Source organism: Fukomys damarensis, unplaced genomic scaffold, assembly GCF_012274545.1.
Source record: "Fukomys damarensis isolate Sample0158 unplaced genomic scaffold, DMR_v1.0_HiC HiC_scaffold_14, whole genome shotgun sequence".
Lineage (NCBI taxonomy): Eukaryota > Metazoa > Chordata > Mammalia > Rodentia > Bathyergidae > Fukomys > Fukomys damarensis.
In genome coordinates this window covers 66,568,013-66,590,295 of record NW_022900926.1, presented here as the reverse complement: position 1 = coordinate 66,590,295, position 22,283 = coordinate 66,568,013, and the positions used below count along the sequence as shown (strand labels likewise).

General features: G+C 35.7%; 1 protein-coding gene and 1 long non-coding RNA gene across 3 annotated transcripts in view; one reads left to right on the top strand and one right to left on the bottom strand.

Annotated features, from left to right (window-relative positions):
- The window catches only part of Bmp5 (bone morphogenetic protein 5), a 117,012-nt gene extending 111,035 nt beyond the window's left edge, over positions 1 to 5,977 (bottom strand). Inside the window, exon 1 of the mRNA XM_010628930.1 lies at positions 4,759 to 5,977. Coding sequence (XP_010627232.1) covers positions 4,759 to 5,248 — 490 coding nt within the window. The 5' untranslated portion in view covers positions 5,249 to 5,977. The remainder of the gene's footprint in view (positions 1 to 4,758) is intronic.
- Positions 1 to 22,283, top strand: part of LOC104865415 — a 135,250-nt gene that overhangs the window by 53,392 nt on the left and 59,575 nt on the right. Inside the window, exon 3 of one of the 2 annotated variants that reach the window (XR_781142.2) lies at positions 14,724 to 14,790. The exons of the other annotated variant lie outside the window; for it this stretch is intronic. This is a non-coding gene — a long non-coding RNA (uncharacterized LOC104865415). Of the gene's footprint in view, positions 1 to 14,723; positions 14,791 to 22,283 lie in introns of those variants that run through there. 2 annotated transcript variants of the gene reach the window in all.

Below are 22,283 nucleotides of genomic sequence, written 5' to 3'. Positions count from 1 at the left end.
TCCTTCCTTTTGTTTGAAGTACTTTTTAAAAACAATTTTATTTCTTACTCTGTCTCCTGCTCCCTGTTCTACCCCTCCGGTTATTATTCTTGACCTTCTTGTTCTGTTACTGTCTCTTGTGAACTTAAAAAAAGGGAAATAATGTCTTCACTTAAACAACACGAATATTGTCAAAATATGAGCAAGAGCTCTTCATAAGCTAAGTGGAAGTTGAATGTTTTATTAGGGTTATCTTTGTTAATGTTGCATTCTTTCTTCCTTTCACTTTCCTTTAAATTTGCCCTTTTAAGTTTAAATTCTTTTATAAAATACTAAAGACCAAAAACCAATTAAATTCTGAAAGTGGTAGTAACTTCAGGGAGAGATGAGGAGGCAAAAGTATGGGATGATGGGAAGACAATGGCAGGGCCTGACAGAGGCTGTTGGTGCTAATGCCCTGGGGAGCTTCCCTCCCATTGGATGGAGGCTGCAACTGGCAAGACCCAACCTTTTCCTTCTCAGCTAGAGAGAAACAGGAGATTGTGCCTAAACTTCCAAACTGGAACTAATTGGTTTTAAACTAATCTAAGCCTCTAGCTACGAAGAATCCAGGACCAAAGGCAGACCCCTGGAAGGCTGAGGTGGGAAGAGAGGAGAACCCAGAAAGCCTGGGGCTACCAAAGAGGAAGAACAAAGCCTGTCCGGGTGGGCAGTGAACAGGAGGCAGAGAAATGAAATTATAGCAGACAGAAGAATGCAGGGAAAGGAGCTAGACCAGGTGGTTGAGGCAGCCCTAATTCCTTTCAGCCAGTATGCTCTTATTTCTGGCTGTTACTTCTTATTAAACACTGGAAATTGGTCATTTGTGAGTGGTCATTAAACTTTTCCCAAGCTACCATCATATTTATCTCTGGCAGCCAGCGGACAATTAAATAGCTTCGAGGAGAACAACCATCCCCTGGGTTATATTTCTTAGTACAAACCTTCATTGAAGAAGAAAGAGAAAGCTCTCCACCCTTAGCAACGTCATTCTCTTGAAAAGTCACAAGTTCTAAAGAATGATTGTCATTTTACCAGATACTAGCATTTATTACTCCAGGCATAATCCATGAATATGTACTGGGACCCTTTTAAATCACCTATCTTCTTATCCCATCCCCCCACTTTAACAAAATGGTGCATGTGCTTATGCTACATGAGTGATAATAACCCTGCTTGAGAGACAGCATAGATAGGCATCTTTAAGTAGATTTGTATATAAATACCTCTCCACTGGGCGCTCTAGTCAGCCAAAAACAATAATAAATACCAGTGTGTCTGTCAAATCTGTCAGTTAAATACATAAGCTTTTTTTTTTTCTTCCTCCAATTATGAGGAGGTTTTAATGATTTGGAAGAGGGCTTAATTTAAAAATTTTTGAAATCATTTTTTCTTTGCTATCTAACATACTAAATATGTTATAAACATTAAAAAATTAAGCATCCTATATATATATACTTTTACACTTGAGAATATATACTCTTGAAATACATCTAAAAAGAAATTGACTCCCAGTGACTCAAAAAAGCATTAATAAATTCAAAGTTCAACTTTTTCAGAAAAACAGAGAAAAAGTATGCAAAAGTAAATTTCCTATTTTACTGGTCTTTTGTAATTTCCTCTAAAGCCTATGAAAGGTTATGTCACTTTAGTTATAGTACTAGTACCAGGTAATGAAATTAGTTTTTAATTTTTAAAGGTTTTAGAAATTGAAAGCATGTAATCTAATCACTCTTTTCATTTGCATAAGTATTTAATGTGTTAACTATTAGCACTTTAAGAGAAATGTGAAAGACTTTTTAAAAAGAAAACAGAAAGATATTTTTTTGTTACTACCAAAGTAAGTAGTATTGAGTAAATAAATTTCCACTGATATTAAACAGTTTTGGGGGAGAAAACCTGAGAATTCAACCTGTAAATCCTCCTACCATGAGAATGACAAAGTCTGGCCTAGGAATACTGCATACAAGAGAGTGAGAAGTTTTTCTGTGCACGATCACACTTGTTTCTTCGAGGTCAACAAGCTGCTAAAATAATGTAAAGGTACAAATAATATCGGGTTTTAATAAAGACATTTACATGCCTTAAGCTTATTTGTTCACATCTATTATGTCTATTACTGTCCCTTAAATTTTAAAAGTGGTAGTTTGTTAGCTGTGATTAGAAGTTTGGATTAATTTAATTGTACTTGATGAGCAAACATGAGAACAAATAAACGTCTTTCTGAATGTCAAGTGCAGACATGACAACATGCAAGCATTTGAGAGAAGGTTCTAGTAGATTCTTTCAATATAATTCACCTTATTATGGGAAATGTCAGCAGATTCTTTCCACGCTGTTATTTTAGCCAGGTGACTTCCTCAGGACAAATCCTTTGTTACTGCTAGCTTGACTCATTTTCACTTAGTCTTCACCAACATAGACATCTCATAGGATACTAAAACAATAAAATTCTCCTGAGTCTTACAGTAGTAACATAACATGTTGGAGGTAATATTTGTTAATGAATGTTTTATTGTAAAGCACTGAAATTCTTAGTGCATAATACAATACTTTTACCTTTCCTGACATGTTTTATTTTATTTTATTTTTTACTATGGAGAGTATAAAAAAGTTAAATATTTTTACCAAATAGGGATTGGGTGTAAGGTTTGGAGAGATAAGAAAGCGTGTTCTAAAGATAACAATTTTCCTCCAAGACTATCAGGAGAAACTCACTACTATCATAATCACTTTTCAGTAATTTCTAATGAGACATTTTGTAATTATTTAAAGAAGAAATAATATGGTTTGTCACTGAGGATAAATTCCTCCTCAGCAGTGCAAGCATGATAAAAATAAAGTTTTCTAAAGTTTGCATTCAATATTATTTCTAAAGAAAAAATGAATAATTATATTTCTTGGTACAGGAAATATAGTTATAGACAATTGTTATTATAATATGGATAATATAATGAAAATTTCATTTGTATAAAAACAAAAGTATTCCTTAATTATAAAAAATAATGCTATAAATCACTGAACAAGGTCATTTATTATTATTTTTACTTTCTTATTTGATATAAATTTATAAAAATAATGGCACAAAATTAAAACTCAACTATTTTCTAAAATGATAATGCATTTCTCATGTGAATGATCAAAAAAACATTACAATAAAGTGTATTATTGCAACACTATGTCTGAGCTGTTGTCTTCTAAAGTATATAACACATTCTTCTCTGCAAGATTTTAGATGACCTTCACTGATATTTCAAGTAAATTTTTTTTTAATATATAAACTATGTTATATTGGAATTTTTGCATTGAAATATTAAAGCTAATTTAAATTCTTCAACAATAGTTTAGAAACATTACAAAGTAAAATTAGCATGACCCACATTTTCATGCCCTTTATACTAGGAAAAAGCATTCAAACTATTTGGAATTAAGCTATATTTAAAAGTTCCACATGAAACCTAATTATCTACAGAACTAAAGGCCTCCAAAACACCTGATTAGTGCAAAAAATTATGACTTACTAAAACATAATAATGAGAGCTTTGTCTCTCGTAACATAAAGCATTTGTTTTATTAAGCACCTTATCTTTCATGCTAAGATTGCTAAGAGCAAATGAGCAGAGCATATTAAGCAACATATATTATAAAAATATCCATGTGTTATGAAGATTTGTTGCTGTCTGACTTTTCAAAGAATATTTCCATTGCAATATTATATGAGGAAGTTTTTAATTAAGTGTCTAATAAAGCAAGTTGATTTTAAGTCAAATCAGATTACATTTGTAAAATAAAGTTTTAAAAGTTCTTGCATTAATATTAAAGTTCTCTAATCTTTCCAGCTGATTAAAGTTGTTGCTAAGTTTTCAGGTTTCAAAAATAAAATATATTCAATTGCATTTTCCTTTGAGTGTCTAAAGTCACTTTAAGTTGATAATCTCTTCAATATTATTGTGAGAACATTTGTTATTGTCACTGTTGAAAAACTACCACAACTTGCAAATAATAAGTAAAACATAATTTTTAAATTATTCATTCATATTGTTGCTCCCCACAGAAACTCTCAATTCATTATTTTCTCTCAAGTAAAAGGAAAATTTTGTTTAGGTAAAGACCATCACAGCATGTCTACATTTTTTTCCCCTGTGGGAAAAAATCAAGTAGATATGATATATTTTAACATTACACTTAAGAAATGTTAAATTGAAACTTCTTTTCTAAAATATTTTTCATGGAATTTCATAATCCCATTCTAGTTGCTTTGGTAGTGATATTTTACAGTTTCATTTGATCTTTGCTAATCTCATATCAATATTGTTACAGTAATTGTGTGCTTTACTAACAAAAGATGCTTTAGAATGTTGCTTTAACTTTCCCGTATATAAGTGCATCCTTTTTTTTTCTTACCCAAAACATTACTATATCCTCATAATTTTTCCCTTTTTAGACTATTACTTTCATTCATTTAAGCTAGGTTGAAATTTTAACAAGCTCTGAAAAGACCCAAATCTACCAAGACTATAACTACTTAAATTTAGCTTTTCCTATTAAACGTATATGTGACTTTATTGGCTAGAGCACAATCTTCTATTACATCAGTGAAAGAAAAGAAACAGAAGCAGGAGAGGAGAGTTATAGAAAATGACTTTATATAAACATGACCGCCTACCAGGCAGCTCCTTTACCATTAGGAAAGCTTCCACCCTGTAATAGTATTGATTAACAAATAAATGAGCAACATACCTAGGTTGACAAAGCTCATGACCATGTCAGCATCGTTCAGAAAGTTGGTATCCTGGAGGCTGGCCAGAGGAGGACTTTGGGTGGTCAGAGGTGTCATTCGAGAGAGCTGTGAGCGGCGTGGATACCCATTGGGAGAGGCTGGGTATCCTCTCCTTGCCCCTCTGGCCTCTCCTGCCAGGGATGCCCTCATTGAATATTCTGACTCTTCGGGATTTTCTTCGTTGGCCATGGCATTGTACAGGTCCAGCATGAAGAGAGGTGCAGAGGACGCTTGCTTTCCAGGTGAAAATGGTCTGGGTCTATGAGGCAACCCCAAGATAGAGAGAATTTCCCTCTGGATCTCCCGTCTTTCGTGGTTCCGTAGTCTTCTATAAATAAAACTGGAGTGAACATGATTGTCTCCCAAGCCTCCTTTTGCATAACCCACCAGAACCCAGCAGCTCCAGAGGAAACCCACAATACCCCTAAGCAAAAATACAGTCAGAGGCATTTTTGTCCACAAGCAGAAGTTGATATTTTTAGTCTTTCTTGTCCACTTTTAAAAATATCTTAAGTTCCTAGGAGGCACACTTTCCCAGTAGCTGTAAAAACAAATTTACCTATTCTTCATGACAGTGACGTTTCTGAACACAACATCCTCTCTGATTTTCCTTTCCTATTTTAAATATTTTGGAATGTGTCAAGAGTGGTTATTTCTAAGAAAGCTGAAACTCAAGATTTCCAATTATCCACAGTTGTTAAGAACTTTTCCTGCACTGATGTAGCAGAAGACGGCTAATATTATTTGATCAGATGATCTATGCATTCCTATATGAATTTATGATAATCAGGCCTTTGGTATTTGAATTAACGAAAGCTGATCTTCTGATAAGCCGCAGCTCCCAAGGTCTCTTCACTTGCTCTTGAGTTCTTCTCAACCCTTGCGCTCTTTGCAAGACAAATGCTGATTTCTGAATCACAGATCTATGCTGATCTGCACCTTTGTGTTGGAATCTATATTTGTCCGGCAGCTTGGTGATAACTTTACCATCTTTTGTGTCGTCTTAGTGTAAAATAAGACTCAAGGTTGTACTAGTCATGTAAATGTGTTTCCCTGAATTCACTTCAAATCTTTCCTGTAAATCCATTCAATCCCTTTCTCCTTCTTACTGTTAATTCCACCTCCAGCAGGCACAAATATACCAGCCCTCTTCAAGAGAGATCTAAAGAGTAATGTAAGCACAACCCTGCTGGGAAAGAAGAGGCTTCTCATTGTAATTTGAAACTGGTAAAGCAAAAAGAACTTAACCCTTTTGCTACCAGGAAAGCCTCCATTTTCACAATTTTATCACCATGCATCTAACGTAGAACAGTGGTATGTGCAGGCTTACAAGTTCTGGGGGGAATAAAAGCCAGCTTTCAAGTAACAGACTGAAAATTGTGCCACCCATTTTATATAGTGCTTTTTTAGATCTCTTTCTTTAATGACACATATTTAATATACTTGTGTATTAAGTCTCTGGTTGTGGCTAAGTTAACGTAAAATGTCTCCATTTAGTATTGGAGATTACTTCTGCTTTTTAAAAAATCCTTAGAGCTCACTTCTTCAAAAAGAAAAAGAAAAAGTTGAAAATTGAAGTTAATTTGTTATTTCTTAATGACAGCTAAGTCTTTTTCAAATAAAAGGTAATTGATCACTAGGAAATACAGTCTAGCTCCCAAAATAGTAGTTATAATAATTCAGTAATGGTGATTAGATAACTTCGCTTTAAGTGTCTTTGAATTATCAGAATTTTAAGCAGAAACTATATTCTTATATTTCCTGTTGTCAGTGCATTGAAATCCAATTATCCTAGAAGAAGTTTCCAGATTCTTAACTTTTAAGTAATTTTATTTGAAATGTAGATGATATAAAAATAAGATATTTTCTATAAAGTGTACATTCTACTTTGATTTGGTTTAACCCATGCATATAAACACAAGTTAGACTGGGAATCGAATCCTCTGTGACTGACTACATGCTGATTGAAATCTGAGTTTTTAAAATTTAATGAGTAAAATGGGGAAAGTACACACCTTTCCAAAATATCACACTTAATCTGAGGAAATTAGCAAAGCACATGTTTATCCGCAATGCTTAATGCCTTTAAAATTTGGAAGGCTGCAGTGTTTTTGTGCAGCTAATTTTCCTTATAAGTTCTCACTTAACATTAGGGCTCACAGTACAATCATTGTCTGGGACAGCATTCTGATACCAATGTAAATTTATTGAGCACATTCTAGAACTGTTATTTTTAATTTATGCTTTTCCTTTACTACAGGGGCCCGGTTTCATGCTGAATTTCTTTTTATGCATATCCTCTGAATGTATAAATCAAAGTCACATTTTTCACAATCCAGTTTACTGGTAATGCAAGATACTGAAAGGGCTTGCAGAATCTTATTGCATGTACCATGTTTCTGGTACCAAGTCCCTGCATTAAAATGCTTACGTGTTTAACTCTGGCCTTATTGAAAGTTCTTTTTTAGTAGCCCTGCAGGTTGCCACTGTAGCAGATCTAAATGGGGATGTGCATGAGGCAGCTCTACAGAATGATATCACAAAGCATGGCAGCGATACAGACTGAAAGTTAAGTAAAGATACGCCATCTCAGTAGGAAATCATTTAAAATGTTAAAATTCCTGAAATGATTTTTAATATCCAAACCAAACTGATAGATACTTGGCAGACTCAAATCAATTAATTTCAAACAAAAATTTTCTTCTTCACAATTATAAACCATGTTCCGGAGAAGTGAGCTACCATCTTCTCTCTGTGTTTTCAAATAAATCATCCAAGTTATGAATTTGCCTCATGTCTCTGGCCACAGTAGATGAAGAAACTGTTCTTATCATCTTCCATAAGTGGTGATTTTTTTTCCCTAAGAAACATATGAAAAATAAAAATGAGGATAAGTTTCATGAGACTCAAAAACTCATTTTCCAAAACACAACTTATAGTCTCAGTTAGTGTAATTGTAATCCAATTGCTCACCCGGGCATATAGTCTTCTTGTATTTTGGAAATTAGTTACTAGCATTCTTGGTTGGAAGTTTTAGTATCCATCTACCCACCATCTTTCCTTTCAACTCAGTCTAGAAGTGGCAGGCTTTTATTTTCAAAAAGATCAATGTGAGAATTAAAGACAGAAAAGTAAAGAAAAACCTTCCAAGACTAACAGGGAGATGCTAGACTCTAAAATTAAGAGACAGATTCCTTTGCAACTAAAAGTAAATACATTTTACCCTTTCGTTTGGTAGATGTGGTACCACATCGGTAGCTCTATCTAAGTATGTGAGAGCATTTCAAAAGTTAAAGTATTTTGTGACTGCACGGTATAAACATTTTAAATTTCTGAGCATGCATTTAAAAATTCTAAATGGAATTCAAGGTATTGAGTAAGAAGAGAAGAAAAGAAAAGAGAAGTGAAAACAAAAAGAAGACTCAGGTCATCACAAAAACTGCTCTTAAAGATGAGCCCACCTGAAGAGGGGTCTCCAGAAGAATGACCTCTCACCATGGTGTGCTTGCCTGGCTAAATATTAATATAAATGACCTTCTGGCAAGAAAGAGAGACAATGGAATCCATGTAAGAAGTGTTTCTCTGCTGTCTTTCTATCCGTCAGAATTCTCTTTCTGTCATTAAAATTTGACCTATTTAGTCCCTGGACACATAAACCATATCAAATTGACCAGTTTCTTTTTTCCAGATTTTTCCAATGAAACTTGCTCAGCGGATAACTTGAAGCACTTGTAAATGTGTTTTGGTCTAGAAAGTTCTACTTCTTTCACTTTCCCTTTGTGTTCTGTTTTCTCCTTGAAACAAAATCTCCTACCAGAAGATATGACTACAATGAAAGATAGATACCTAAGGTTAATGGAATCTGCTTTCCAAATTTATCTCTTAAGTTTGCAAAATAACCCCGAATCATTAGAAGATGGTCATAAAATTCTTAAGCAAAAGCAGAAAGATTTTGTTGGCAAGGGTAACAGACTCAGGAGCCTGCAGAGGCTACAGCAGTGGGAGCAGACAGGGAAGACAGCCCCTTCTAGAGATCTCTGGCCACCATGTGCACAGGTGCATGGCAGAGCAGAACCTGTCATATCAAATTGTCTTTGGTTCACTCTCTTTTTGGGCCAAAAAACATAGCCTCCAAGTAAACAGAGAAGATGGTGTGGAACAGCAGTGGTCCAAAAGGCAGGCAGAATAGTGCTAGACCACTGTCTGACTCCCATGTACCTGCAGTAACCTGGGAAGGATTGTAATTGGCTGGGCTGCTCTTTTTGTCTGGCTCTTGAGGAAATCCTGGAAACGAATAATAAAGACAGTTACTTTACGGAAAACTTTCACAATGCTTCATATTATTTTTAACAAATGGGAGCTATTGAATAGTTTTATGTAAACAGAGGATTTCTTTAACTGTGCTATGTATTATTCTATGTTCCTAATTAATATTACTCTATTTCATGAGTCAATATGCTAATAGCTATTTCTAGGGAGAATAAAACAGTAGTTAATCTCTAAAATTAGATATTATGAAAGGAACACTGATATAATAATGTTTGTACTAACAAACAAATCCCAATTAACTCCCCCCAAGTTCAATTATTCAGCCAGGTGTTTTATTCATCACCTACTCTGACATTTTAAATAATTAAGTAGGTTGCTCAGTAAGCAGCTATGTAATTGACCAGGAAAGAACACCTTCGTCTTCAGAGCACTTTATAATTCTAAGGAGTCATTCACAATAACTAAACATCTCGGATTGACCCTTCCTTCATTTATTCAGGCAACTAATACTGATTGTATGCCGGTGAGTGCGGTAGACACAACGAAAATCCTGCAGGGTTTATAATCAGGTGGTGCTACCGTTTCAACTCATTTGAGGTCACAGAATTTTATGTAAATGTAGTTATTAATCAAAGGACATTTCAGCTTATTCTTAACAGAAAGCAAGTGGAAGGAAAACAGGCTGAGCTTTGTTCAACAGAGTAAAACAGTACATGTAGTGATTCGGTCTTTGTTGAATAAGAGATTTTTTTAAAAAGATGAACATATTAGGAGGGACTTTATTTTATTCATTTGGGGGGTTTTAAATTTTTAATCTTATTGGTATAATTTAGATATATTTAGATAAAGATCACATTCATCACAGGGAATTTGTACCTGTACGAGGTATATCTTGAGCACTGTTTTTCCCACCAATTCCCCACCCCTCCATTCAACTGGTCTTTCTCTCCCAGTTTACAAAAGCCTCATTTCCATTTTTCCTGCTTTTCTCGTTCTTTTGTGTTTTCCTTCCTTCGTTTCTCCCAAACCCCTCCCTAGTTCCCTTTTCCTTCAGAACAACTCTTTCCTATTTCAGGTTATCTAGTATACATTTCGGCCCCTAGCTACACTTTCAGTTTCTTCAGACAGCTCACTCTAAGTACATAATTGTAAGGGTTCATTAAGTTTACAAGTTGATGGTGCAATCTCTTAGTAGCTAGGCTCCCTTAACCTATTAAATTTGTTTTCATTCATATATATGAAATCAAATACAAATTTCTTTCAATTTTAGAAAAGTATTGCGACTGAGAGAGAAAAGTATTATGTAATGAATTACATTAGCATTGGCAAAACACGTTGGTCTATCATTACAAGAAAAATTTATTGAATTAAACTTGTCTCTGACCCATATGAGAAGCTTTAGTTCCTTTCAGTTAATACTCCATTCCTTTGAAATATTGTGGCTTATTTTATAAATCCTGTTTTGTCCTGCTGTCATTGCTTTTGTGGTTCATATAACAATGCAAACAGTCCAGCAATGACCACTTTTTGCTTAATAAACATCAGCAACTAGCACCATATCTGCAAAGACTGAGCAGAGATGGATCACACAGTAGAGCACCAAATAAAGGTTTTCAAACCCATGCTTTTCATACTTTACTTTTTTGCAGACCCCTGAGTCTAACTGCAACTATCTTACTAATTCATCAATTATTTCAAAGCCTGTAAGAGTATGAAAGTTCAATGAAAGGCACAACACCCATTTACCTCAATAATTCCTGTTATCAGCAAGGCGATTCTCAGTGGAAAATAAAACCTAAAAATAGTCACTAGTCATAGGCTCAAAATGAGAAGTGGGAAGGCAGCTTTCAAACAAATGCAAAATTGCCTTGATCATGTTATTGCTGTTATTTGTAGTATTTTGATTGAAAGGTCCTAGCTTTATTAGTATCTTTTGATCCAGGAAATAGGCAGCATTTTACACGATATTCTTCAGAAGATTTAGAAATAAATTTTGAGACTAACAAATTAGTCCTGACTATATCACAGAAATTGCTCATCACCAGTAAGAATTCATGGATATGTCACCGAGATCCTTAGAATTGTGCAACACAAGAGGATGTGGGCTCATCTGTTTCCTAATACATAACATACTGAGAAAATACAGCTAATTATAGGGAAGATGAATAATTATTACTATTTGAGCTGTATGCATATAATATTCATCAAAGACTCTCAAATCAGTTTGTGTGCATTAGAATCATAAATTGGGAAAGCCAGGCGTGGTTGCTCACACCTGTAATCCCAGCACTTGGGAGGCTGAGGCAGGAGGATTGCTGTGAGTTCAAGACCAGCCTGGGCTACATAGTGAGTTCCAGCTCAGTCTCAACTACATAAGGAGATCACTAACAAAAAAAAGCAAACCCTAAAAAAAAAAAAAAAAAAAAAAAAAAAAAAAAAAGAATCATAAATTGCTGTGGGGCATTTAGTGATGCTGAGGATTAAATCGAGGACCTTCACCCAGAACTGCATTCCTAGGGCGTTTTTTGTTTTTGACTTTGAGACGATGTATTACTTGTTTGCCCAGGCTGGCCTGGGCCATGTAGTCCTCAGACCTTAGCCTCACAGAGTGCTGGGATGGCCAGCAGTTTTTAATATGAAAATTTAGCCAAAGTTGAGAATCTAACAAATAGTTTTGGCAACATGTAAACAAATGCACATAAAATAAGATTGGCTCAGTGTCATAATAAAGGTTTCCAAATTAGAAAAATGTTTTTAAATTTTTCTTTGGTTACTAGTAAGATTTCACAACACACAATAAGTAATTTAAACAAATTTGCAATGCTTAAAACCAGAAAATATTTTCACCTTCTACTGCACTAATCACTAGGTTATCCCACACTAATCATAACAATAAGTAAAATAGTCCTTGCTCTTCCCAAAGATTAGCTGTTTCTAGAATTTGATTGGATATATTTATTTGCCTGCTGTTTAAAATGTAGTTTCCTATATAAAGTGCTACCATATAACAGAGAATAAGAATATATTTTTCAAAATGGCATCTACAGTTTCACAGTTCTATCTTTCCTCATTTACAGCTCTCTCTTGAATTAGTATGTGAATCATAAGGCTTCCTTCATAATTTAAAAATTCAGTCAGCCAAACTCACATAACAGGTAGCTTTCATGTGTTTGGAGAAAGTTCTGTTGTAAAATGTTCCCACATTCCTGGTTTTAGAGGTGCACGTGTATGAATGGGGGGCATGTGGACACGTACACATCCCCAGTGGTCACCTTTATTTCGGAAACTTCCCCTTACACTGGATCCCCTTTCCATTTTCACTTTGTAGTTACTTTCTACATTTAAAACCTGTTAATTCTTCTTAAACCTTGCATTCCTTTTATCTCTTTCTGTTTCACCATTTCGCAATAAACTCTCTATCTTTGCATCTCCATTTTTAAAAGCCTTATCGCTGTCAGTCTTCTTATCTAGAACTCACTTTCAAGTGTGTCGCTGTTTTCTTTATCTCCACCTTTCACCACTCCGCTCTCCCTAGTGAGGGATTTCACCCTCCCCTCCGGTCCTAATCTCCTTCCTTCTTCCTTCTCCAACAGTTATATTCTCCATAGCTGCACGTCCACGAGCAAGGCAGTGATGACATCAAACTGCAATATGATAATTCTTCCCATCTGAGAAACGAGTTTCCTTTCTAAATTGATGGCAATAGATGCAAATATCATAGCCCGTCAACCCTACTTTAGATAGGTACTTTCAGGTGCAGATATAAATCCTGAAATACTCACAGCTGTGTAAATATTTCTAGCCCAAAATACAGCAACAACAATACCAGTAATAAATCTAGATTTAATGATATATACTGTCTCATAATCAAAATGCAAGAAAATAACCTCAATTATTCACCAACACTAAAATTATATAGTAATTATAGTTACACCTAGTAAAATGAATAATATCATTGAATCAAAAGCATTAATTTCTTATTCTCAATATTTTTATATTCTGACCTGGTATAACGTTTCTTTTAATGAAACACTCTAATCTAATATACAATATCAAAAAAATAATAATAATATGCAATACGATGTCCTTAAAGAATTTTTCACCTTTTCCTAGAAAAAAAAATTATGTATGTATAAAGCTTAAGAACTGTGTGTCACCCTTCAACCATTTTTAGGGAAATAAAGCCAAGCTAAATTGCTCATAATTTCTACTCTGAGGGATTTTTCATATGTAGATATATTCATTTACATACATTTTCAAACACACTTCTTAAATCAATGAGACTTCTTAGGAAAAGACCAATCTAGAACATCTTGTAAACAGAGTGAAACAAATGTCAACACAACTGGTCATGCTTTTAAAAGCCCTCCAGGGGGTAAAAGTTATTTCCATGAATATCTGGAGCAGTTCAAATACTCAGCTTTTCCTGCTCTAAATCCACTGATTTCAATGGGTGCTTGCTCTACACAATAAACACACGATGTACCAGCATGATCCCCACCAAACTGAAGAATAAATCATCTATTTCACTGAAATCAAAATCACTTGGAAGGGTAAAGCCAGTAACTAGAGGGCATGAGCTCAAATCTCATTGCCCTATGAGTTACACTCTTGTCTTTCCGACTCTCTGTTTCCTATGTGGATCTATCTAGTTGACACTTGAGCCTTATCACTTCACATGTGCCCAAAGAATGCCATAAAAATCCTTCAGTCCTTTTGTTGACAATTTTTCTACTTCTATGAGTCCTGCGGGGGATTTGTGAAGACCATACACAGTGTTTGGTAAGGACGCTGCATGATGTTTACAGCCAGGAAACTAGACTTACATCTTGATTTTGCCATTTAGTGTCTGAATGACTGGAAAAATCACTTTGGAATTATACAACTAAAGAGTAACAACAAGAATCACTTAACCAAATCCAAACTGCTGCTTCCATGGAAGAGGGGAGAGACTATTTTACCATGGAGTTGTAAAATACATTAAATAAGAAAATGTACCAGAAAATGCTCCATATGTGTACATGTTTTGTACACATTGCCCAATAAAACTGAAATTCTTGTCAGCTTTCCTATTGGTTGGTACTCACTGAAAAACTGATGCCCAATGTTTGCATTTCTGTTTAATCACTTGATGAAGGAAGAAAAAAAAGACAAATATTACTAAAGAAAAATCATTCTTCAAAACAAGCTTGTTATGTCTGTGGAGAGATAATGTTAGACAAAGCTAAGGATTTCATGTTGTTAGCGTGGTGCACGATCTCAGGTACCTCGAAGATGTACAGTGATACTCCTCTCCTCAGAGATACTCGTCCCCTGTGTATCAGTCCATCTCACATTTGCTCCTAGGGTATCCCAGTGCAGTAGCAGGAAGAAAGAAAGAAGAGGAAAAAAAGCTTGATTAATGGCTCTTCTACTCACAAGCAGTAACATTTAAAATTCACATTTTCTCAAGTGTGTTTCCATTCGTGTTGAGGGAGATTGTCACCTTCTGAACGTGGGAAAGACAAGAAAACTTGGCTTCTTCAGCTTTGCCTCAAATAATCAATACACAACAAACTAAAGGCCAAGAAAAAAAGGGCATTTAAACTTTCTGAAGCAGATGTAAAGCAAGCCCAAGATGTATGGTGAATATTTAAATGTTAAAAATGTATTACAGGGAGAGTCATTACCTTCAAAATATCCTCCCTGAATTTGGACACATGTACCTCACCCTTGCCGGCCCCTGAAGAAGTTCTGGGAGCCCTTTCTGCTGTGTCATTAAGAGGTATGGTCAAAAATATGGTGACTGCCGCTGTCGAAGGCCATCAGACAGAAAGGAAGCCTCGTAAAAGCACGAAGGTACATCTTCATCCACCTTTTTCTCTCCATATGACGTGTTCTAACTTCTAACTCTTCCCCAAAAGAAAAATAATCAGAAGAAGTAAATGTTTTGAGTCAACTCAGAACATTGAGGCAGACATGACAGCACAACTAATGATGAGATAGGAAGCTTTTATAAATGTTCCAGAACAAGGGAAGAACAACGGGGTAATGGCACTCAAAATAAGAGAGAGTATTTTGAAGGGAATCAGTGGTAATGTGACTTTTACTATGATTTTTTAAAATGTGAAACCATCATTATGACCCCACTTGCCAATGTATTATTTAGATTGCTGCCACTGAGAGGTGTTTAATTTTCATACCTTCACAGAGACATTTCCAAAATATTGAATATGGTACCCTGCATTTAGATTAAACAAAGATGATGGTGAGGGGTGGTTAGTGTGCAACATTTTTCAAAAAATTTTACCATGAAGTCATTTATCTAAGGAGCTGATTTGATTGCTGGTATGAAAAATTTATGCCGAAGACTGAAGCTTAGCCAGCATATTTTGGGAAAGAATCAGTACATCATGCTATAATTAATGAGACAAGATAACATGATGATTAAAAACCTTGTTCAGGAGTCAAACTGAATTCCATGTTCTGCCTCAATTTTCTGATCTGTAAAATGAGGATAATGACAGTTACTATCATATAGGATTTTCTAAGGATTGAATGAATTAATACATGTAAACATTGGCTGGGCTGGGGCTTAGCCCAGTGGTGCTGCCGCCTGCCTTGTGAGCTCAAGGTCCTGAGTTCGATCTCTGGTACCAAAAACAAAGACATTGGGTAAGGTGTAGCTCAGCTGTACTGTGTTTAACGTAAGGCCTTAGCTCAATTTTTAGCACCTGAAAGAGAGAAAGAACCTTAGCATGAGTCTTGGTATATGATACATAATAAATTTCAGGTATTATTAAATTGCACTACTACCTAAAGATAGAACTTGCTTAGCCCACTGGCTGCCATGTAGACGCCCAGTAGAATGAATGTTAATTAGTTCTCTTAGAAAGTATTTTATAAGCACTTACCTATGAGCTAAACAAACCTATAAGCTATTACTCAAAACACTTATCTCCAAAGAACATTTTCTTAGGACTGCATGACCTGTAATAACACTAACCAGTGATTTGTCAAATGCTACAGATAAGCAGGAACAAATTCATTTCTGAAAGATATGTAGAAACTTGTGTTTCCACAGTAGTTCTCTTGAAATGAAAAGATTTCATTTCATTTTTTTCAAATTATATATACTGCACTTTTATTCCTTGAGAAATATTACAGAGAATTAAGTAATCTTAGTGTTAGTACAAAGTATAGAGTCGGTACAGGACTTTTACTTTTTATCTTTCACTGAAAAACCAGAGACAATTCAACTGTCATTCAAGATGGTTAAATTGAGGGAGATAAGGAAATCGAAGAAAGACAAAACTAAAACAAGCCTAGAAATTTTGGACTATGTGTTAAAGGAACTTTAAATAAATGTATCATTTAAAAATACTCTGCCATTAACACGGATAACTTAAAAGTAGATTCATTTTTTATTCATCTTCATAAAATCAATTATAAAATTTATTTCAGTCCACCAACTAAAAATAGCTATCATTCAGTTACATAAAACCATTGCTTAAAAGCTGATTTAAAGTTAAAATTATTATGCACAGTTCATTAATGATATTTTCTGTCTCTTTGCCAAATATAGCCATTTTGTATCTTTTATATATAATAGAGGCCATAGATAAAATGCTCGAGTTCAAAACAGCAATGATAATAATTGGAAGAGTTTCTTTTTTCCCACATTTATGATTTGTACCAGGTTTGAACTCAGGTCCTTGCACTTGCAAGGCAGGCCACCGAACCACTGAGCTAAATACCTGGCCCTTATTTCATAATTTCAATGTGAAACTTTAGCCAAGAAAGTAATAATCTACAGCTCTTTGTAGTGTTTTGCAAACTTGTAAAAAAAAAATGAGTTTTTATGCAGATACTGATAGGCTGCCCCTTGGTGGGTACCAGGTTTGAACTCAGGTCCTTGCACTTGCAAGGCAGGCCACCGAACCACTGAGCTAAATACCTGGCCCTTATTTCATAATTTCAATGTGAAACTTTAGCCAAGAAAGTAATAATCTACAGCTCTTTGTAGTGTTTTGCAAACTTGTAAAAAAAAAATGAGTTTTTATGCAGATACTGATAGGCTGCCCCTTGGTGGCCTTGGAAGGCGCCACCCTAATTACAGTCTGTTTCACATATAGTTTAGTTCAGAGCAAGTGGGTGAACCAGTACTTTGTATTTTAATTAAGAAATCTGGATTTTGTTTATAATAATTGACTGTTAAGCAAATTCTTGCCAGGATATACTTGTAAAAGAGAATTTTTGCCTCGAGTAAGCTTTCATTTAAGATTTTGGAACAGAGTTAGAATTTGAAGTAGAATTCTTTTTCAACTTTTTTAGTTGCTTTTATTAAAACACTAACAATTCAGGAATATATCTGTGTATATTTTCGATATATTCATCGGTGTTTACACATTTGTTATTTGCTACTTGAAGAAAACTACTGAAGAAATCCATTGTCAGCAAAATCAGAATTATTTCCCATGTTAACTAGTGTGTCCTAAAAATACATAGCTGCGTGAAGTGTTATAAAATGAAGTTATCAATATTCAAGACAGAGTAGAACCCCAGAGAGACTGTCTAATGACAAAGTCCTTTAAATGTGGAAGGCCCATATGTCCTAATGATTTCTAAAATATCTTGTGTGATTTTATGGCTGTTCCTACCAAATCTTTCTGTACAGTAAATCCTATAACGCAGCTATTGTGAAACAAAATCGCCTTCAATCATAACTATGTTTTGGTATGTCTGATGATATTAGCATTGTTTACATTGTTTTAAATTATCATTGTGATGATATTTACATTGTTTTAAAAGTCAACTAGGGCCTGACGTACCTCTGTGAATTTCTGCTCTAGAGGAGTGAAGCTCCAAAGGAAATCAGATGGAACACTGCCACCTTTTGGTGGTAAATTGTAAATCTACAAATGCTCCCTGCGGTCTTTTTGAACAGAAGTTGGACTTAGATATTTCAGCTTTCAGAAACAGCAATCCTTGCTCTGTTGCTTAAAAAAAATATCTTCCTTGAAATTTTCATTTCTCAGTTACAGTGCCTTAAGTGTTTCAGTTTCCATTTTTGTGAAGTTTACCTAAAACCGGTTGAGCTTTATGGCATGGAAACAATTGTTTACTTGTAAAGAATGGCAAATAAGGAGCCAGTAATGAAAAACACAGAAAGGCTTTCATATCCTAGGGCTTTATTGTGAATACTTCTATTATTTATAGGTATTACAAATCAGAGATAGCATTATTGGACAGACAGGATTTTGCAATGACACATTCAAATTTGCCAAAACACTACATTTTTAAAATTAATTTTATTGGTACATTTAGGGTATACAGTATAATAACATTCATCTTTGGAAATTTGCACCTTTACCTAATCCATCTTGGTTCTATTTTTTTCTCCATTCCCCTGCCCTCCTTTCTATCCCTCCCTACCTACAAAGACTTTGTTTCCATTTTTTCATTTTCTCATATTAGTTCCATTCCCTTCTTTCTTTTTCCCACCCCCCCACTTCTCCATCCCCTTTGTACCTTTTCTTCCTGTTCCCCATTATCTATGATACCTTTTAGTCCTTATTTACACTTTCAGTTTCCTTCACTAGAGAAACTATTTGGTACTTACACATGTCCTAGTAATTTCACTTGAGTATGGCCTCAATGTGCATCCATTTAGCTATAAATGTCTCTAGCTTCTCATTCTTTATGGCTGAGTAATACTCCATTTTATTAGAAAAAGCACATTTTCTTTACCCAGTCTCTTTTTTCCAGCTTAAAAGATTTATGGCTTATCACCTTGTAAGTGTTTTATGTATATTATTTTAAGTTAAAAAGTAAAAAGTGATACAGTGAGTGCCTACCCATATGTAGGGACTACTTAGTGAATGAGAAAAAATGAAGATATATAGATAGACCTAGATTTCCATTTGGGACAGGATTGAAATCATGAGATTATTTTAACAGGGGGAAAAAGCAAAATAAGAAAAATCAAGACTGAGAGAGAGAGAGAGGAAAAGCATTAACAACTAAGGCAAACAAATCTGGCCTGCTGTCCTAACAAAGAGCCTCTTTGGACACAACTTTCCCCCCCACAGCCGCCATCACTCTCAGGCCCAGGAGGTAGCCTAGGCACAATCCACCGTGGGAAGGAGAGCCAAGTCCTCTACTGCCTAGAGCCGCCATTGCTCCAGCATCAGGAAGGTAGCCGCACGGGGGCCCCTGAACCCCCATAACTCCCCTTACCTCCCCCTCTCCCCCACATGCACTCTCAGACCACCTGATTGTGCCAGTCTTTGGACCCATTCTGCAGAGGCAGAGGTGGTCATAAAGGGTATTTTTCTGAGTTCCCAACTGTGAACATCTTTAAAGAAAGGGGATGGGAAACCTGTAGTAGAATGGTGTGGAATTAAACTATTTGCGGCTCTCTGGGGGGACCCCGTCCCGCGGGGAATAGGAGGTGAGAGCCGCCTCTTATTCGTGGGTCATCAGAGGCCGATCCGATCTTGAATGTCTGTGGAGGAAATCTTTAAGAAGTTAGAGTACACGGCCCAAGTCTGGTTTCTGATCAAAGGCGCTTTATTGGCTCAGCAAAACGATTATATACTGTTATCCCAGGGGGAAGGTTCAGCAAGCTTACTGGACAGTTCAAACAAATCCTCTACCAATCACATGAGTCACTCAAGCATTTAACCATACAGCAATCAGTATTTTACCAAATGTGGGGAGGGGTAAGTGGGAAGGCATACATCAACAATTAACCCTATGCAATCTTTAACTTAACAATCTCTAGGGGCAAGTAGGACGGGGGAAATACCACCTGCTTCCTGCTCCAGATCCCGTGACCCTGTGGTTAGCACAAAGGGCTATTCTTTCTGTAAGATTTCCTGTTTGCCCAGGGGCTAGACCTGCCAAGGTCACGTATGTAGTCTAGTGGGATTTTTCCACCGAGGCAAAGGCTAAGGTTGAGGGCAGCCATCTTATGCAGGCCCAAGCAGTCTCTCACAACTATTCAGAAGGTAGGTGAACTCAATCTGGGCCTTGCAGCCAGAGGTCAGTCTGCCTCATGGGGTTCAGCCCTCAGCTAACTGAGATCAGTGGTCTTGCATCCTCACTCTGTCTGAGCCATTAAATGGTAAATATACTATGTCGAAAAGTTTGTTCACTGCAGACATGTTCTGGACTGCTTCTTGATTTCAATTTAATTCAAATGGTTTAAGGGTGATAGACCAGTGACTACCACAGGTGGTCAGTTTCCAAGTTGTGCTTGATCTTAATGTGTTGCTGATTGTATCAGTTGGGATAAAGGATTGTGGTTGATTTGATGAACTGTTTTTTCTGATGTTATGAAGATGAGAATGTCTGTGGGCCATTAGAGACCCAGAAACTAGGGCACAACTATATCAGGAAGATTTGGGTGATAACCCAGAGATTAAACCAAGAACAGCCTGACAACAAAAATAAAAATGAGAAAACACTTAAGCAAGACACAAAGACAGACTTCCAGTTCACCAATGGCAAACAGTAGGGCAAATGAGGATGAAAAGGCTGATAGTGAATCCTGAACTCAAAGCACAGGAAGTAACAAAACAGATCAATTAGGCTCTAGACAAATTCAAATCAGAAATGATTTCCCAGATAACCATAGAGATAGTGAGCAAAATGGAAGTCGTGATTCGAGACTCTAGAGCAGAAATTGACAAAAAAATAGATGAGCTCAGGACCATGATAGAAGCCATGAAGGCCCAGCATAAGAAAGAAATGGAAAAAAGAAACTCCCAGCACAGGAAAGAAATGGAATCCATAAAACAGATTCAAACAGAGATCCAGGAGATTAAACACTCCATTGAAATTGTACGCAACAGAATAAAAGAATGCAAAGATAGACTCTCAGATATAGAAGATAAGATTGCAGTCAGTGACCATGAAAAGAGAGGTCTCTTAAAAACAGTAAGAGAGCATGAGAAATTGATCCAACAATTCCTAGATGATGCAAAGAAGAATAACATAAGACTGATAGGAATCCATGAAGTAGCAGGAGAAAATACAAATGACTTTAAAAAGCTGTTCGCAGAATTAATGACAGAAAACTTCCCAAACAGAGGGAAAGAATTTGACATTCAGATAAATGAGGCATATGGAACCCCAACTAGCTACAATCAAAAAAAATCTACACCTAGACATATAATAATCAAGATCCCAGAAACCCAACAGAAGAACAAAATACTACAAGCAGTAAGAGAAAAGAAACAAATCACATACAAAGAAAAGCCCATCAGAATCACAGCAGACTTTTCAACACAAACCCTTGGGACAAGGAGAGACTGGGGTGAGATATTTCAAGTACTAAAAGAGAATAACTTCCAACCTAGGCTGATCTAATCCAGCAAAACTCTCTTTCAAAATGGATGGGGAAATAAGACACTTCCACGACAAAGAACACCTGAGAAACTACATGAATACCAAACCAGCACTACAAGCAATTTTAAACAAGATCCTAGAAAAAAGACAATGAAGGCAACAACACCATGAGGCCCAACAGAGCAAATCACACAGGCAAGGCAAGAAAATAAAAGGAGAAGGTGAAAAAGTAAAAAGAGTCAACAAAAGGCCAATAACATGTCAATAATAAGTCAGTACATATCAGTTATAACCAGCAATGTCAATGGCCTCAACTCACCAATCAAGAGAAATAGACTGGCAAAATGGAATAAGAAGCGAAATCCAATAATATGTTGTATACAAGAAACACACCTAGTGCAAAAAGAAGCCCATAGACTGAAAGTGAAAAGATAGAAAACAATTCTTCATGTGGCAGGAGCCCAGAAAAAAAACAGGGATAGCAATCTTATTTGCAGACAAAGTAAATTTCAAACCAAAACTGATTCTAGTATTATTGATGTAAGACTGTACTGTACCATACCTCTATGAATATAAAATATCTTGTACCTGCTTTATGATACATAGTAGGGACCATGCTTTATCAGAGCTACATTTAATGATATTACTCTAGAATGTTCTCTTTCCAGATAATGATTAAGATGCTAATAAAAAAAAATGGTCCCAGGTACCACAACAGCAACAGAACTTTTCTGTTTTCTGGATGTCATTCTTTTCTTTTTTTTTTGGTTTTTTTGTTTTGTTTTTAATGCAATGTTGTGAATGTCTATAATTTTGTTCAGATGACTGCAAAACCTGGAAAAGCTGTTGCTGCTATCGATGTATAACATACTATTATTAGTCT